The 19,379-nt window shown below is 42.1% G+C and overlaps 4 protein-coding genes across 4 annotated transcripts; 2 read left to right on the forward strand and 2 right to left on the reverse strand.

Annotated features, from left to right (window-relative positions):
- Positions 1-87: 87 nt before the first annotated feature.
- Positions 88-3,742, reverse strand: Bfra_011477 (uncharacterized protein; the record flags this gene model as incomplete). Its single annotated transcript, XM_037341803.1, has 6 exons — positions 88-1,117; positions 1,171-1,245; positions 1,318-1,714; positions 2,477-2,586; positions 2,692-3,507; positions 3,570-3,742. The coding sequence occupies 6 exons, from the start codon at positions 3,740-3,742 to the stop codon at positions 88-90; spliced, it is 2,601 nt and encodes an 866-aa protein (XP_037194660.1).
- A 1,900-nt stretch (positions 3,743-5,642) lies between these two features.
- On the forward strand, positions 5,643-9,280 carry Bfra_011478 (uncharacterized protein; the record flags this gene model as incomplete). The annotated part of the gene is made up of 4 exons (XM_037341804.1): positions 5,643-7,474; positions 7,523-8,276; positions 8,328-9,058; positions 9,115-9,280. The coding sequence occupies 4 exons, from the start codon at positions 5,643-5,645 to the stop codon at positions 9,278-9,280; spliced, it is 3,483 nt and encodes a 1,160-aa protein (XP_037194661.1).
- Positions 9,281-10,310: 1,030 nt separating this feature from the next.
- On the reverse strand, positions 10,311-11,489 carry Bfra_011479 (uncharacterized protein; the record flags this gene model as incomplete). The annotated part of the gene is made up of 1 exon (XM_037341805.1): positions 10,311-11,489. One exon carries the CDS (start codon positions 11,487-11,489, stop codon positions 10,311-10,313), a length of 1,179 nt encoding a protein of 392 aa, XP_037194662.1.
- A 1,676-nt stretch (positions 11,490-13,165) lies between these two features.
- Bfra_011480 (putative dna-(apurinic or apyrimidinic site) lyase 1 protein) lies at positions 13,166-18,714 on the forward strand (the record flags this gene model as incomplete). Its single annotated transcript, XM_037341806.1, has 8 exons — positions 13,166-13,353; positions 13,429-13,893; positions 13,948-14,215; positions 14,258-14,770; positions 15,184-15,326; positions 15,387-16,825; positions 17,111-17,590; positions 17,645-18,714. The coding sequence occupies 8 exons, from the start codon at positions 13,166-13,168 to the stop codon at positions 18,712-18,714; spliced, it is 4,566 nt and encodes a 1,521-aa protein (XP_037194663.1).
- Between the last annotated feature and the right edge of the window lie 665 nt (positions 18,715-19,379).

Below are 19,379 nucleotides of genomic sequence, written 5' to 3' on the forward strand. Positions count from 1 at the left end.
GGAGGGATAGTGGGAGGTTTACTCACTCCTACTTCTCCTCAAGACCTAAGTAGTTCTCTACTGACTCGTGATTCCCCCCATCCATTTTTATAAGTCATCACTACCATCTTTGGACATTGCCATAGGAATCACCCAACCCATCTTGGAAGCTCCCTCCATAGCCTCAATCTTCTGCTCGCGTTCAATCACGAGAAGCTCACGATTAGTAAACTCCCAGTTAAGCTTTTCATCCTTTTTCTGCAGACGTTCTTCGGTATATCGCAAGTTTGCTTCGTAGAGTTTGAGTCTATCTTTATCATGCTTGATGGTGGCATTTTCGGATCTTACAGCTTCTTCGCGCTGGCTAATTGCATCTTCTGAAGCTTTAACAGCAGATTCTCGAAGATCGAGTGCAGCTTCAATGGCTTTGACAGCAGCTTCTCTAGCTAGCAAAGTCTGCTCAACACCCTCCAACTTCTTGCCTCGTGTCTCGACAAGACATTCACGACGGGTGACGTGCGCTTCTCGTGCTCTCATTGCGCTCCTGCCCAGTACTACCAACTCTTCGCGTTCATGAAGGCTGTAGCTGCGAGTTTTCAATGCTTCATTTCGCTGTGAAGCTTTCAATGCTTGAAATTCTTCATCGATCTCGAGACTATGCATTCGATCTTGAAGAGTTTTGTCCAGCGCATTTGCGATATCCTCGCGTTCAGCAACGGCGGTTTCCCTAGCCTCAAATCCATCCTCTTTCTTTCGCATAGCCGCAAAGAGCTGACCATAATAAGCGTATCGAGATCTGTGATCCGTTTCTCTCAGCTTCATGATGGATTCTCTCTCCCTAAGTACTGAAAGTCGAATGGCATAGCTGTGTTCTAGTTCTCGAAGATTCAATCTACGAGATATCAGATGAGATTTTTGGTCTTGTGAGGCTTTCGCAGAATGTGGAATGGTGACTGCTAGTAACAATCCAGCTTCAGAACTTTCGCCTTTTGCCACTTGCAATTTTTGGTTGTGAGCTGTATCGCCATTACAATCTACCAAGCAGCGCATCGACTTCTCGTCGTTGTTGACTGCGGTGTTCAAGGTGCTCTGTGTTTCCGTGGCAACATTGACAGTGTCGGGAAATTCGAATGATTTTCTTAGTATCTTTGTTAGCCTCGCCCTGTTTTGTGACAGACAACTCCAACTGACCTGATAGATCTCTTTGATTTCAAGAGATTATGGACACTTTTGACAGGGACATACTTAAGCTTTCCACTACCGTCACTGAATAGGACCACGCTCTTATTGTATGTTTACCCCATCAACACAAGACCTCTTTGCACAACCAAAGAACACTTCATAGGTTCAAATCCGGGATTTTGTTCATGATTATCGAGTAATGTGATGAGACGTTGAACAGCTGGACTTTCTTGCAGTCGAAAATCTTTGAGCTTCAAAATATGAGTGAAGTAAAGGAGGTCTCGAACGATGACGTATCCTCCAGGTGTCTTCCACAGGTGCTCTAATGCGAAAACCTGTTCACTGCCGCGAAAATTGGCTGATTTCACCCGGACGAAAGTGACATCTCTGCTTTCGAGACCGAAGCGAAAGATCAATGATGGTTCAGGTGATGCTAGCAAGAGAGGTTTGATTTTCTCAGACTGGTGGATAGATGAGTCCTTAAGGAAGAATAAGCCGTGGACGAGATGGATTTTGATCATGTACAGTAATTTTTTGACTTCATTCTCGAAGGCTGGATTCTGGTCAGCGAGTGGACACATCTGGGCGCTTGTCATAGTTTGCTCTCTTTGTAAAAAAATTGAGGGCGATGAGAGGTTGCAGCTGCTCAACGTGGAAAAGTTTTAAAATATTTTGTGACTCAAGCCTGAAGCCTCTGAGAACGCTAGTGGAGTGATGTAGACAATGGAAGCGATGGCACGTGATTCGATATCCATCAAGGTGAAACTTTGTGTCAGTCTTTTTTTTGTTTTTACTGTTCACAACTCTGGCCTTTGTTCGATTTGCTTATTTCTGGAGGGAGTATTGCGATGGTATTAACATCTAATAGATACGGAAAGGATTATGGGTGGGTGTTTCAGCTGATACTTTGTCGGTGATAGAATATGAAAAAGAAATGGCTCGAGGGTGATGGGTAAGCTGTTGGAGTCTCGTCGCCGTGGCTATGAGTGCATGTCTTAGGATACAATTTTCTTAGTCTATCAATTTTAGGTCATAAATCTCTGCATGAGTTTCACAAGTCTACATTGTAAAGCGGGCAGTCAAGTATTGAAACGGGTGTCATATATTTAGACAACTATAATAGAATATTACTTATAATTTTAAAATCATTACTCGGCAGATACCGAACGAGAAAACTTCTGACACGTTGATCGAAAACTGGAGTATAAAGACACATCTATCTCGCCATTGACAACTGAATATCAAACTGTCCTCTCACAGCATTCCTCCTGTGAAGAGCAGATAAACTTTCATCAAGGTGCCATGATATTGTTACCATTACCGAAAACGTTCTGTGTGCTCGTATCGCTGGTAATGAAGTGAAGATCAAGATAAATCAAAATCAAAACCGAATCCTGTTTCTCTCTCAGAATCCCATGCTCGTGGCTAGAATGTGAGTATCAATAATCAGCTGTGTATCTTCCAAATATTAAAGTGATGAGAGCTTTCTGACTCCTGTTGACTTACCGAGAGTATTAATAATCGTCATACTGGTAAGTATCAAATTGTTCATAGTCACCTTGAAAGCCTCGCTCCATGGCTGCCTCTCTGGCCTCCAAAATCTCCCTATCTGCATCAAGCTGATCGAGGAGTCGGATTTCTGCTTCTGCGCGAGCTGCAAGCTCAGTCTCACGTTCATTGAGAAGTTCGTCACGCCTGGTCAAGCTGCGGCTGAGCGTGTCCAGTTCCTCCGTACGATCACGCGCGAGGTTTCCTCGCTCCTGAACTTGGGCCTCAAGCTTTTCAGTCGATTCCCCTCTCTCATTCAAGAAAATTCCACGCTTCTCTATAGCCAGTTGAAAGCGAGCAAGAGCAATTTCTCTAGCGTTGGCCTCTGCGTGGCGGACTTTCAGAGCTTTGTCGTAGCCTGCTAACTTGACCTCCGTAGCTTCAAACTCTTCGATGCCGTCATTGGATGTCTTTGGAAATTTAATTTGGATCAAGGAATTCTTCTTGGCGGTCATTGGTGAAGGATGAAGATTCGAAGATGTCATTTCAGCCAATTCAATGAGTTTTCCTTCTAGTCCCTTGAATATATCCGATAAGGCAGCTTCAAGGTGTGCAATATCTATTTTCTCCAAGCCTCGAAGGTCTGCGAGTAAAATATCACGTTCCTTAAGATTTCTTTCTTGCTCTGCAATGTCGCGCTCACGGTTATCCATTTCCTGCTCGCGCTGTTTGAGGGAAGCTTCACGCTCACTGGGAGAAAGAGCAGTCTCGAAACCTCGATCTTCATCAATTGCTGATGTTCCAGCTGAAGTGTGTATGAATTGTGCGACTGTGGATTGTGAAGCTGCGTCAAAAATACTGTGTTAATATAATAAGTTACCTTCATTTGAAAGTCATGAAAAGGGGAGAATGGGACTCACCAATTATCTTGCTCAGTATCCGAGTCTTTTTCCTGAAAGCCTATGACAGATATCTTATTCTCATCAGATCGTGATGGAATGGACATAGCTCTCTCCAATTTTGTGAGACCCCTGCCATCGATGTAAAAGCATGAGACTAAATTCTTGGCGAATCCATCATGAGTTGTGAACATAACAAGACAATCATGCGTTACAGTGATGTCGCACTTCATCTTCTCAACAAACAGTTCTTTTTTATCACTCCCCAAGAATGTTATGCGCCGACGATTCACTGGGGTTCCTTCGTTGCCCTCGATAAATCTGAGCTCTTCGAGCTTTTCGAAAGTGAAGGAGTCGTCTACCTGAAGGAAGCCAGAGGTATATTTTCATAAATGAGAGATCAGTATCTTGCCTTCAGAGGAGATCTCTGCGCATTTCAAGGAATGAAATGTGGCTGCCGCGCCACTTGGACCATATCGGAAAACCAGAGAAGGAGCAGGTGTTGTGAGCAGAAGGGACTTGAACTTTTCATGTATGAAAGTGATATCTCTGATTGATTCCTGGGTGGATTTTGGGTGAAGTACAATTTGGCCAATGATTTGTTGCATCAAAGATTCACCATCTTCAAGACTTGTATTCAAGTCAAGAGGAAGGGGATTGGCAGAGCACGTCTTGAATAGTTGATCCATGGCTGCTGATCCAATCAAAGATTTGTATGTAAAGGTTTTGTTTTGGGATTGAGTAGGAGGAGGTCTGGGGACTGTGGATACTTAAGTTTTAGATAACCGATTTCCCTATAGTGGCAGAATCCGTGGTTGATGAAGTGGTCACTTTGTTACTGTAATAAAATCTTTTATACTTTCATTTATACATTGAATAAATCGTTTTTAGTAGATTGATTTGAGTAACTTTATTTTCGTATTCAAGGAAGCTTATTCTAATCAATAGGGTCTTGGTGAATTTCTTGAATTTGGAAAGCTAGTTTTAAGTTTTAGTGTAAAGCAATTATTTTCTGAAATGAAAAAGTTTATTTGTATTAGAATCAAATCCTATTCCTGTTTTTATAGTATATTCTGTATTGTATGGTATAATAGTAAAGCTTCTGATTGAAGAATGAACTGAAAGTGAAGTAATGCGGTTGATGAACAGACCCCCCTTTAAACTTTCGGCTAATACCTCTTACTTACTAGCTTTTATGCTTACTTCCTCCTTCTTTGTTCTTATTTACCTCTTTGATATTCTTCTAGTTCTTATATATATACCCTTCCAACTACCTTTTCTATAACTCTAACATTCAAAGATTCTGAAACCTCTAAGGCTTTTCATAGCCCTTATTTTCTTTTTTTCTATTAAAATTTAATAATACATGAGTTGCAAAAAGTACTAATATTATTTGTCACTAACAAAACACTCACTTCATCAATAACAAATAAAACATTAATATTGTAACGTACAAAATGGAAATTTGTATGAGGATTTATATTGAATTTCTTTTCATTCAAAGTATTAATTTTGCTACCACAGGGTTTTGGAATCAGCCGAAAGTGAATTATAGAGATTCCAAGTTGAAACTTGATTTGACCTGAGAGAAGCTCAGACTTCACTGGTATATTTCGGAGCATAGCTGAAGAAACTTATGCATTGGATTTTACGAAACTTTTGTGTAGTGTGTATCAGTTATTTGTATTTTCAAGACTTAGGAATCCATTCGTATATAATGATGTGATACCATTTATAGGGTTAATTGTATAAAGAATTGAAAAAAAAACAAAGAAAAAGAAATAAGAAAACAAATAATTTCGAACTATTATATGCTTCGAAATAGGCGAGATCCCTTGCCCCCAATAAAGCATCTCTAGGATGCTGTATTCATATCAAGTATTGCCACGGCAGCGCATTCACTCATTAAGCTATAGTCCCGTGATCTCAGACGTTTAACCGTACTAGCTAAGAATTTGGTCATATAAACTCATTAACCTTATCTTGAATCCTACATCCTCTTTGTACCCGCAACAATTCTTGTAATACAACTTGAAAACACTTTCAAAGACAAACTATTGCAAAAAAAGTACACCGAAACAAAGCGAAACAATCATGGCTAGTCAGCCACCTCCTCTCAACGAAATGGAGGAAACTTCAAAGACTGTAACTTACAAAGACTCTATGTCTCCACAAGAAATCGCCGAGATGCTTCGACAACATGATCTTCAGACAAGATTACATCCCGCCCTAGTTCAGAATTTCAATATGATGAAACTCAATAACAGCAATCTCCATGGCAAAGACTCTCAAAACATTGCTTCAATTTCATCCCGATTTTCTGCCAACTCTTACCAGGATCTATACAATACAGTGATCAAGACCTGCAGCGCTGATTTTACTACTTCAAACATGGTGCAACTCAGCCAACAAGCTCTTCAGGTCAATGAACGTCCCCACACCCCTTTTCAATCGTCAGAGAAGACCCCCAAAGAGATTCACGACCTCCCACAACCTCTAATCGATTTTAACAAACTGCGCAATTCCACTTCATTCTCAAAGTTTCAGAATGATAAGATCCAAGAGCAATCCAAGGCCCCGATGACGCTTGCTCCAGGAGAAATACCACAAAGCTCTAAAAACTTCAAGAAGGCTTGCATTTCCCATCTTCTGAACAATATTGACCTCAATGAGGAGGCTCACAATGACATTAACCAGGAAGCTTCCGACGAGCCATCCTATTCCTCTGTCAACTTTGATCCCCAGCAAAAGATTTATCGGGACATCCAGAAATACCATCCCATCAATCCAACTGGTGGTTATTACAGGTTCATTGAGTTGAACAAAGAATTTCTCGATGTCAATACTACTTCATTCAATCAATCTGAACTGCAGGTCCCACAACATGAGCAAGAACACTCAGATATGATGTGGCTTCAGAGAGCATGGTTGACAGCGACTGAAGCTCTTTCTGCTGGAAAAGTTTGGAAACGCGTGCAGAGTGAGCAAAAGGCTGCTTTCGACAGAGCCATTGTATATCGTGCTCAGCATAAAGAGTTAAATTCCAGCATCTTACGACTTCAAATCGACAAGTTTACAGCTCGTATATTATTTATTATCGAGGGGTTGCAAGCTCCTGCCTGTTCGCCGACCATTGTAGACTTGAAGAATATTTTAAGAGGATCACAATCTTTCAACACTCTATCATATGAGAAATGCAATATGTTGATGGCAGCCCAGCGACACCACAATAAGCACGAGCTTATCGATAGCCCAGAAAGTGAGACGTTGCGAAGCGCCCCCGAGAAGGTCAGATCCATTCAAAGCACTCAACCAGATACCTCTAATCATCGCGAAGAAGATTCTTCATGGAAGGATTCTATGGGCCGAATTACACAACAGCCGATGAAGCATTGCTCCTCTGATCTCGAACCCAAAGGCTTTGAAGGTCTTCATCAAAATCAAGCTACCTTTACTGGTGAGGATTGCAGCCCAGCTTTGCTTTCTGGTGTGCATATGCAAATCAACGCACAATCGGCAGTCGCGGTCAATCCTGATGATATCATCAATGTTGGAAATAATGACATACGTTCCGGAAATGAAGATTCAATTGATGGAAGCCTATACTCCGATGAAAATATGAGAGTTCCAGCATGGAATATTTGCAATGTTCGACAAACCAGACTCGGCACTGTCAGGGGGCACCAGCCTAATGCCAATGTATACCAGGCTGCTAGTGATGATTTTTCGTTTGTAGCCATCTTTCAAGAAAAGCTTGATGCTCTCAAGACTATTGACCAGAAGTGTCAAGACCAAAGAGCTCCACTTATCCAGGGCACAAATATCGATCTCAATAGTGGTGATGCAATTTCCCAAGAAGCTTCAAGAGCTTCCGAGAGAAAGTGGTATCTAGAACGCAAAGCTTATCTTGAGACCCTCCGCGAGAGGTGATATAATTATGAGCAGAACAAGCCCCATGAGATCCGCCAGAATAGGGAAGGGGATGCAAGACGCAACGATGCGACATCCTTGGATTGTAGAGATTTCAAAAAATACAGACATTTGACTTCCCCAGAATTGAATGAAATGAGAGAAGCAAAAAATGAATTTCAAGCTTCTATCGCCGATGCCTATTCCTCTTATCTTGCAGCAAGAAGGGCTAAAGATGATGCTTGTATGAAACTTGAAACAGCGATTGCCGAGAGAAAAGCTCTTTGGATGGAAAACATTCACAAACCTGATAATCCGAGATTCAAAAAAGAGTGTTCCAACGCAGATAAGAACTTTCTTGAATGCCACATGGAACGCAAAAAAAGAGTTAGTACCTTTAATGCAATCAAACACGCTAGTCAACAGAAACACAAAAATAGAGAAGCTTTTGAGAAGAGAATTGAACTTCTTAACCGTTCCTCCGGCGATAATATTACTCAAAAGATTGGACCAGCAAAGAACGACTCGGCTTATGCTACGTTTGCAGCAGACCACCACTCGGCTCGTGTCACTCTTGCACGTCTCGAAGCTCACTATACCGCACAGAGTGCCAAAGCCGAGCTTCAGCCACTTCGTACGATAGATGACGCCTGGACTGATGGTAACTATGGTTTTCTCGAACAATCAAAGCATGATCAGAAACAGCGAAACAACTCCATTTTGTCTAATGATTACATCACTGTCCAAGAACATGCTCAAGGCCTCAGAGGTAATTACGATCAATCGGCATCTCAGCCCTTCCTTTCCCGTCCAGATAACGTACCTGCACATCATGATCCAAAAAAAATTAACCCTAATATTTCTTCATAGCCACCGGCAATCACAGGCCAGTATCCCAATCCAGATTCTAGAAACTATTACTCGGTTAAGAGCACAGATCGCGCTGAGTATATGACTATGTTCAAAGAATGGAAGCCTAATCCAAAGCATCTCGATATCACGAACGCTATGATCCTGGATCGAACAGCTAGAGGACGCCAATTAGCTGGTCAACAGCCAGGAAAATTTGGCGATGCTATGTTTCAACATCTGAGACAATGGGGTTATTCGAGACCAGATGCTCCTATCGACACAGCTTATTCTGCGACTTTGGCAAGCTCTGCGCTTGATCTTTTAGCTGTCAAGGGACAAGGTCAATGTGCTCCGCAGGTTGCAGATAAGGAAGTCGTCATGCTCAACAACGCCAACGATACGTTTACAGAGACGAGCAGAGCTACTAATATCCTTACATCTACCGTAAATGAGCACAATGTCATGGCTAATAAGCTGGTCACCGATACCATCGAAATCACCAAGAAGTTCACTGATATCGATATTGCCACTGTCGATGAACTCACCGATATTGCTGATAAAGCCTTCGTCGAAGCCACAAAGAATGATGGTGCTACTACTTCTCAGCAAACAGTCAACAGCGAGGTCAATTCCAGCAGTGAAACAACCGCCAATGCTGAGATGACCAACATCGAAAATCTCGCTCTTAATGAACTTCTAATTTCTGACACTGATAAATCTGATATCCTCAGCAAAGATATGATGCAAAAGTCACTCATGTTAGATTCTCCTCGGCTCCCCTTTCTACTCCAGTACCCGCCTCTAGCCCTAAACAAGAATTCGATCTTGAATATGATAGCGATCTTCAATCTGATGCATCTTGGGCCATAGCTGGTGATGATGATCATAATGTTGTTGCGGAGGCTAGTGGACTAAAAGAACTTGAGAGTCTTCAAGAAAGCGAGGAAGCTGAAGAATGGCAGATGCTTTAGATCTAGCATTTCTAATATGATATTGCGTGGATTATGGGAGACAGAGGGGTAAAAAGGGAGGTGAATTCATTTCATATGAGATACAATGCAACTCTCATGCAGATTTCGCGAGGGAGTCATGGGGGCGGATAAATTGATAAACACATGGACGGATGGACGGATGAAAAGTGCGGAGGAGCGAAAGCGCTTTGAAGATCTGAGAGTTATACCAATATAAAATGGTAGTAATTCATCAGACAGCAGGGAGGCACAGCATAGCTAAATGAGTCGGGTTTCTTTTTATCACTTCTCTTTTCTTCTAACAGCCGAAACTCTATGACTTCTATGAATTTCCTTACAATGCGAGGTCATGAGCGATTATAGAGAAATAAAGATAAAAGTCGCTGGCAGACCATGTCTTTGGAAAAAGAAACATTTAGGTAGTCAGAGATATATTGAAATGGCAATGAATAATGAATATTTCAAAACCTTTTGATTCTTCTGATGTGTGGGAGTGCTGAAATGTGTTTATTTATGAATGTGAAGATGTGAAGATACTAGTTGACTCCCCCTGTGTTTCTATGGAGCACCAAGATATATAAGAAAAGAGAGCTTAGCTGATGTAACAATGGGGCATCATATCACGGAAACAGATATCCTCAGGAGACGAGCTTCGCAGAACTCTATAAATTGGCTTCGAGAGCGAAGAGAAGGGATATTTGCTTGTACACAATATTTTTGGGGAAACTAAAAACGATACGCTAGTCATGCTCAGCAATACTTGGCTGCGATCTTCGGGGGCTGAACCCATAGTCAATACTGCTTGCAACTCTAACCACCTCATATTCAATTCAAGACTTCATTTGCTCCACGACCGCCCATTAAGCCTTTCCATCCGATTCAAGTCATGCATCCTACATTAGAATCAATGAAGTTCTATTATCCCCAGATTCTGATTGTGAATTGTTCGACTCAACCCTCGATACTTGAAGGTCTATGAACACGTAGGAGAGGTAGATTATACACTTACATAATCAGTTATCAAACCTCACTAATTCCTCATCAAATCCAAACCCCTCCCAAAGCTCCCAGACGAAGACACTTGAATTGCGAAATGTGGAGGAGCATCCTCCTCGTTGATTTTCAGACCGTCGCCAATTTCCCCAGACGAAGGCGCTTTGTCACAACAATGATTGAATTCCTTCTGTTTGATTTCTATATAGTCTTTAGGGCCTTGAAGAGTAGGTACTTGTGTGGAGTTGAGTGGCAACTCTTTCGTGATTTCTGGACCGACAGAAAAGCCCTCAGTTGAAGCTGATGGTATGGCATTACCTGGGATCACCTCTCCCTTGATCTGTGTAGCGCCTCCAGTATCCGGAGACAGAGGGGCCTGAGCAAAATCGCGCGGGTGATACTCGTTCACATTATCTGGGGAGGGAAGGCCAAAGCAGAGACGTTTTTCAATTTGTTGAGCAGGCAAGTTCCCACTCAAGACTCTTTTTGGCGCCAAAGTTACGACTCGCTTCTTGAAAAGAGATTCATATTGCGTCTCTGGCAGAGAATGAAAGAACTGCGGTGGATTTGCAACTTGAGCTACAGGCGAACCAACCGGTGCATTGGCCACAGCGTAAATGTATTTTTTTATGCCTTGTCCTCTGATATGTGAATATGAATCGTCAGAATAACTTTGAACAATGAGGAAATTGTATTTCAAAAAAGGATTAATATGTTGCTCGTAGCTAGGCGGAAACCATCTTAGTTGGCCAGATAGTTTCGTGCCGTCCGGACATGTATATTTCCAAGGTATACTGTCTTTGTCTACCTTCGCTTGCTCTGTTTTGGCAACCATAAGGATTTTGCCAATTCTGTGCTCTGCAACTTGCTGATTGTATTGGTAAGGAACAAATGCTTTATGACTCCAGGATACTGGCTTCAAATCTCTATCGACATAAAAGAGCCATGCATCGGTTTGCAATTTACGGGTCTTCCTATTGATATAGTCAAGAGCAGCAGATACGTATATAACTGTTCGCTCCACGTCTGAGCCTACAGTATGTCGATCAAGTAACACTGGCTGCACCTCCCAAGGTGGTAGATCTGCCAAAACTAGTCCGTATGGAAAGAATATGTCATCAACGTCACCATTTTGCTTTCGAAGTTGGTGGAGCATGAGCAATTCTTTTCGTCGAGACGCATGTTCGAACCATATATCACTGAAAGGAGAATCCATAATTGATCAGGAAGATGAATTTGTATCGTATGATAATGTGTAATTCATGAAGGTTGAAGATTGAGGAAGAGCACATGATGAAATGATTTTATCATGAATCGTAGCATTTTTGAAGCAAGCGCGAAAGAGTGATGCAATAAATAGAAAGAGCTACCAAACCAGAGGTAGTTGAAAACATGTAATAGAAACTATAGATGTTTTAAAGGCATGAACGTACTTGCAATGTCAAAACCATTCAAGAAATTGACCTCAATTAAACCTATGATAGCTTGATGAAGTCGTCCGATATGCACTACTACACCTTTACCATCTGCGTTGACCAAAAATAGTATTATGAAGCCGCAGAGAACCTTAAACAACAGAATGAATATAACATAACTCTGTTTCAAGAATGGTTGTAACGGGTCAGGTCAAACATACCGAATAATTGTTGAAGAAAATTGTCACGGAACTAACACCTACTCACGAAGCTTGCTTCAAAAACTTCCGAATTACTCACCTCCTCCACACAGAATACAGACGAGGAAATCAGAGGAACACTCAAATACAATTAAAACTCACACAACTAACAAGAGAACTTACATTTTACTCCTGATCGTTTTTCCAGTAATGAAAGTACCACAGGAATGACAAGAAATATAAATTTCTGGACCAACCTTCCCATTCAATCTCCGGTTCGCGAGATCACGATTATTTTATATATCGCCGTCTGTATGTGATGAAATTAGACAAATTATCTACTAAATTGGCTGTATATTTCCGTCGTAGTTGTTTGTGCACACCATAGTAATGAATCTCACCACCAAAGTGAATCAAGACCGCATAGGGTGAGATGCGATTTGTCCGATCTGGCAAATGCGCATAAATGATAAACGACCAGACTAGTAGTCTCCGAAGAATCATTCGACGAGATTCAGAAAAAGAGTGAATAAAAAATTTGTATGTGGAAAATTTAGTATCACCTGGGCTTACTTTTCTGCTAGATCGCTCAGTCAGTATATGTTGAAAAGGCAGTGATACAAATTCACACATTGTTGACTCATCATCGGGTACTTTCTGAATATATAAATATGAAGTGATGACATCAAATGGAGACTTCCATATCGTATATGGTATATTTAGTAAACAAGATTCCAGCATGATATTGGATAGAAGGACGAAGGGGAAGTGGAATGCAAATTGGTTAACAAGATGATAAAAACAAAGGAAGACCTCGCATACTTCGACTGACCGGATAATTTGCAAGTAGCTGATATTTCTACGAAGTGAATCGAGAGTAGATTGGCTGTAACAATACAGCTCATTTTAATTTTAGCTGGTGTATAATGAGCGGGTCCCTCGGTTAAAGACAACTGGGTGCTATTTTATCGGTCATGAGTAACGAAATTGTACTATTAGGGCAATGCATTGTGCCGTATAGGAAAGTTTTTTCTTCTTCAAAGAATCCATTCTTTCATAAAAAGCCAAGAACATCTCTAGTAAGTACTACTTCTTCAGCAGGATGCTGTTTGCACAGGGCATTTACTTTAAAAGACCAACGATTCTTTGAAAGTAAACAACTTTTCACAGACATCCCTTTTCTTCCTACATTTAGCTCAACGATCTCTCACACACACACATACGAGTTGTGCATCAATAAGCAGCGAAAACATTCGGACAATACTCGGTTCGGAAAGATGATTGAGAATTCTCAAATTTATTATGTCCTTGCCTTGGGCATCGTCATACTCTGTGTTAATGCAATTTTACCCCGCAAGTCTGAACACAACTCCATGGAGCCAGTTCGCATTCCCTCAACTATACCATTCATTGGCCATTTTATGGGTCTCTTCCGACACAGAAATGAATACTACAATCTTTTGAGGTAAACTAAACTCCCCCATTGTGTCTTTAGATTGGTTTCAGGTACTAACAAGTCTTTTTTCTTTGAATTCAACAGTCAAAAATGGGATTTTCCAATCTTCACTATCAGCATGCTCCATAAAGACATTCATATCGTTACTTCAGCCGACTTCATTCCATCTCTTCATCGTCAATATAAAGCAGTTTCGCTGTGGGAGTTGGAGGCACAATTCACAGTGAAATTGGCTGGCTTGACTCAAGCTGCGGCAGAAAGGATGCACACTAATATGTCCTCAGAAGAGAATCCAAGTCTAATGCTTCAAGGAATCAAGGTGATTCAGGGTACACTCGCTTCCACGGAGTCCATAAAAAAAATGCTTCGTATCGGAACACTAGCTACGAAGAATCAGCTAGATAATTGGGCAAATCCAGCCGAAAACAATCAAAACAACAAGGTCAACTTATTAGAATGGTTGCAACACCAATTGACCCTTGTCATTACAGAAAGTTTGTATGGGGATAAAAACCCTTACCGGGATCCAGAGGTCGAAGCAGGATTTTGGTAAGTCAACATCACGCAACATCCTCCGCACCAAATGAGTACTAACAGAAACAGGGCTTTCTCTGACGGTTCATTGAGACTTTTACTACCGGATTTTCTATCGAACATCATCGCTACTGAAGCTGTACGCGGTCGAGCTGCAGTCGTAAAGGGATTCCAAGAATACTTCTCGAGCGGCGGACAAACTGGAGGATCAGATCTCATGAAAAATAGATTTGAATTGTTAGTTGATCATTCGGACAGTCGTCACAGCGACCTAGCGAAAAATGAAAACCTGATCAATATTGCGGCCTTGTCCAACACAGTTCCTTCGGCATTTTGGGTAATCTATCATTTGTTTTCTGATGCCAATCTTCTCGAGCAGGTTCGGAACCAAGTAGGAGAATTGACAACATCCGAAGTTTCGGCTCAAGGAGAGACAATTTGTAAGATCGATCTACAGAAGCTGATTCAACTACCAATCCTTTCTTCCTTGATTTTAGAAACTTTGAGATACCGATCAACTGGTACTGGACCCCGTCTCGTTATGGAAGACACGTTTGTCGGCAAAGATCAACAATACCTACTTAGGAAAGATTCCCTGGTAATCATCGCTAACAAGAGACTACACTTTGACAAGCGTGCATGGGGAGAGACGGCAGATTCCTTTCGTTTCGATCGATTCTACGGTAAGACTCCTGCAAGCGCATTCCGCGTCTTTGGAGGAGGAGCGAACAGGTGCCCAGGTCAAGGAATTGTGACAAATATCATTGCAGCTTTCGCAGGAATGTTTGCGATGAGATTTGATATCATTCCGAACGGAAATGATTGGACTGATCCAGGTCAAGATCTCGAAAACATGTCTACTCAGACAGGTCCGCCAAAGAAGGAGTTTATGGTAAATATAGTACCCAGGGAGAGTGCAAAGGATGTAGTATGGAGCTTCGAAATGTAGTTGCTTTCATCTCTTGAAAGGGAGGAAGTAGGATACGGATTGGTAGTGCTTACGGAATTCTTGAACTCATATCCGATATTTTAGATAGCAGAATTCCAAATTCATCATAGAATGAATATAAATCAAGATTCATATACATGTCTGAAGTAGCTGAGATGAGTTCTTGTGTGTACCCAACAGTAATTATGTTATGTTTGAGAAAGATATGCGGGTGGGTTACCTAATACATTTAAGGCGGTGAGATGGGCTGTCAATATTGCCGCATGCCAAAGATACCTACACAGCGACAGCTTCACGACTTGGACATTTTTTGAAATTCGGCAATCCAAACCACAATCGTTATGAATAATCAACAGTTCCGTAAACTCGTGCTAGATACGCCCGCGAGGCAAGCTGGAACGGGAGACAAAAGTTCAAGCATTGGCGCAACTCCCAGACGAGATGGCGCAACACCATCTGCCCTTGGTTCTCGAATGCGAAGTTCCATACCCATGACACCGTAAGGCTCGAACAGTCCATTTGCGTGAAGCTATACAGTGAGTACTAACGGATATACTAGCCGCTCAGTAGGTGGTGTTGATTTCGCACGTCAAGTGGCTGAACAACGAGCTCTTAACAATCCTTCGCAACCAAAGAAATTTCGCTCAGTCGCCGCACCTAAAGGTTCGAAACTCGCAGCTGGATATACCGATCGCACCAAACAGCGCATTGATGAGGATGAAGATGATAAAGCCTCCAGAGTCAAGGCGCTGGAGGAAATGATGAAATTACAACAGATTGACGAGTCTACATTTTTAAAATTGAGGGACGAGATATTGGGTGGTGATGTTCAAAGCACGCATTTAGTAAAAGGGCTGGATTACAAGTTATTGGAGCGGGTTAGGAGGGGTGAAGATGTTTTGAGCGGAAATAATGAAGACGAAGATGATGCTGAAGAGACAGGGAATCTGGACGACGAGTTTGAGAGGTTGGAGGAAAAAGACGTGGTTGCTGTTGAGAAGGAGAAGAGCAGAAAGAAGGGAGAAATGGCACCACCAAGTTTGATTCCGGGGAAGAAAAGGACTAGGGATCAGATTCTGGCAGAGATGAAAGCGGCAAGGCAAGCGGCAAAGGAGGCAGCTCAGCCGTCTTTAGGAGCAAGATTCAAAAAAGTTGGAGCTCCAAAATCTACAAGCAGGATTGAAATGGACGGGAAAGGGCGGGAGGTTCTCATTATTGTTGATGAGAATGGAAACGAGAAGAGGAAAGTTAGGAGACTGCAGGCGGAACCGGAAGTGGAGAAAGGGCATGGTCTACTAATGCCTGATAAGGATGCAATACCATTAGGTATGGAAGTTCCAGAAATACCAAAAGAACCAGAACCAGAAGAAGAAGATATCGATATATTCGACGATGCGGGAGATGATTATGATCCATTAGCTGGGCTTGAAGACGGAGATTCAGAATCAGATGCGGAAGCTGAAGACGGAGAAGTCACGGAAGATAGTCAACGAAAGAAGCCCAAGATTCAAGATTCGCCTCAAGATTCGCCGCAAGATTCGCCGCAAGAGCCAGCTGTGTCCAGAAGTATGGCACCACCTCCACGACCTAACAAACCTAGAAACTACTTTGGCGAATCCGAACCTGAAACAACATACAATGAGACCAAGCCAAAAGCTTTCAGTGATCCGACTATTCTCGCCGCCCTCAAGAAAGCCTCAACTCTTAACCCTATATCCAGAGTTCCCGAAACAGCAGAAGAAGCCGCAAAGGAAGCGCGGCGGAAGAAGATGCTCCAACAGGATGATCGTGATATGGAGGACATGGATATGGGATTCGGAAGTAGTCGATTTGAAGACGAAGCTGATTTTGACGAGACGAAAGTCAAGCTATCAGCGTGGGGTCAGGAAGACGATGATGAAGATGAGAAAGGGGAAGGTAAATCCAAGAGGAAAAGAGGATCGAAGAAGAGGAAGGGGGATTCAAATAGTGCTGCGGATGTCATGAAGATCGTCGAGAGTAGGAAGGCTGGACCATAGTTATTACACAGAAGGCAAATAGATACCCTTATTAATATTTTTACATTTAGCCACAATGTTTATTTCTAATACTTATTACAATACGCCGTGAAATTCCACCAGGCTGTCCATGGGATGCCTACCTAGGCACCATACAAATAAATGTAGATAATGTATTATCACGTGCCTTCGCGAGACGCGCTTTGCTAATCTTTATTTCCTCAACGCGTTCAGAGATCTTCAGCCGTGAGCTTTGAGAACTGAAGATAACCACGTCACTCGCAAGCAACGATGCCTCCTCGAAGATCCGGTCGAAATGCTAATACTGCAACTGCAGATGTTCCAGGAACTGAAGCCTCGTCTGCTGCAGCCAAGAAGGGTGGAAAAGATATAAAAACTGAGAATACCGAGGTTCCAAAGTTAGCTGCGAACAGCATCCGAAGCAAAGCGAAAGAAGATAGTGGCAATTTCGAAGACGGAGACGAAAATGAAGAAGAAAAGAAAGCTATTGATCTCCCGAAAACAGCTAAGACCGTTGATGTGAAGAAGGAGGCTATAGTGGTCACAAACAAAAAAGCTCCCGTGAAACGCAAACTCAAGCAAGAGGAGGACGAAGGCGAAGAGGACAAGGAAGAGAAGAAGGTTACGAAAAAGAGGAAAACAAAAGAAGAAAAAGAAGCTGAAATTATGCCATTGGTAGAACGTACTTTGGTTTCGAGTTTAAAAAAGGCTATACATATCGGCGCTCATGTTAGTGGTGCAGGAGGTAAGTGTATCCTCCTTCACGGCGCGAAGATCTCCTCTAATATATTCATCGTAGGCGTCCAAAATTCAGTCAATAACTCTTTACGTATCGGTGGCAATGCATTCGCTTTGTTTCTCAAATCTCAACGGAAATGGGTCAATCCTCCTTTAGCTTCTGAAGCTCGCGATCAATTCAAGGCTTTATGTAAAGAACAAAAATACGATGCCTCGAAATTCGTTCTTCCACATTGTTCATATCTAGTCAATCTAGCGCAACCAGACGAAGAGAAAGCCAAGCAAGCATACGATTGTTTTCTGGACGATCTGAAAAGGTGTGAAGAGTTAGGCATAAAACTTTACAACTTTCATCCGGGAAGTACAGGTGGCAATCCAAGACCGGAAGCAATCGGGCGTATCGCGACCCAATTGAACAAAGCTCACAAAGCGACAAAGACGGTAATCACACTGTTGGAGAATATGGCAGGAGCTGGAAATGTAATTGGTTCCACATGGGAAGACCTTCGGGACATTATTGCTCTTATTGATGATAAATCCCGAGTTGGTGTTTGTCTAGATACATGTCATACATTTGCTGCAGGATACGATTTGAGATCACCCAAAGCTTTCAAGGAGACTATGGATGGGTTCGACAAGATTGTTGGATTACCATACCTAAAAGCTTTGCATCTCAATGATAGCAAGTCACCGTTAGCATCAAATCGAGATTTACACGCCAACATCGGTACTGGTTTTCTTGGCCTTCGAGCATTCCACAATGTCGTAAACTTTGAACCATTTCAAGATATGCCTATGGTTCTCGAAACACCAACTGAGAAGAAAGATGCGAAGGGAAAGACTGTCGAGGATCCATCTACGTGGGCTAAGGAAATTAAATTACTCGAGGGACTACTCGAAAGAGATCCTGAAAGCAAAGAGTTCAAGGAAGAAGAGCAACGCTTACAGAACTTAGGAGCAGATGAACGGAAGAAGTTTCAGGGCCAAGCTGATAAGAAAAAGCAAGAAGTCCTCAAAAAGGGACAAAAGACTCTTGATTCAATGTTCAAAAAAGGATCAGCAAAAAAGGGCAAGAAAGGCGCGAAGGAGAGCGATGGCGAGGAATCTGAAGATGGTGGCTGTTCACATTGAGCTATCCACGTAACCCGGAGTTTCAGGCCTGGATAAGAGTCTGACTACATAGCGTCTTTTCTACTATATAGTAGTATATTAATATTGGTAATCTACGAAAATTCTTCATTGTTCCCCCAGGGGAGATTTGGTTCGTATATTTCTCTTGCGTGGAACATGACTTCACTGACTATTCGCCACATCTTGTAGTCTGACACTTTTGATTCGTAGTACATTTACAAAGTGGAAAGTTCCCTTTTGCTCCGAACAATCATATTGTCTACAATTCGTTCCTGTCTGGGACGAACAGGACGTTTTCTGCGCAATCATGATTAGTTATTGTTGTGGCTACATGGAGAAACGGCATATATTCATGTTAAATGCATTACCATTGAGAAGTCTTGACGTGAGTCATCGACGGAAGTTTCGTGAAATAGCGATATTGGGCCCTAGAATGAGGCGATGGACGGCATCCCTACAAATCCCTTAGTCTTCTGAGGATGATACCTGACCCAGCTATCATCATATCAATGAGGCATTTGCATAGAACCGTATCTATTCGTTCTACTCAGTCATTTTATTGAAAAAGTCACCTCATGATTCTCGTTAGCCTAATTTTGGTGCCCTGAAATAATATGATAGAGCAAACATATGTAGCGTCGCTAAACTTTTCTTCGGCCAGCCTC

Source organism: Botrytis fragariae (genome assembly GCF_013461495.1).
Source record: "Botrytis fragariae strain BVB16 chromosome Unknown tig00000037, whole genome shotgun sequence".
Classification (NCBI taxonomy): Eukaryota; Fungi; Ascomycota; class Leotiomycetes; order Helotiales; family Sclerotiniaceae; genus Botrytis; species Botrytis fragariae.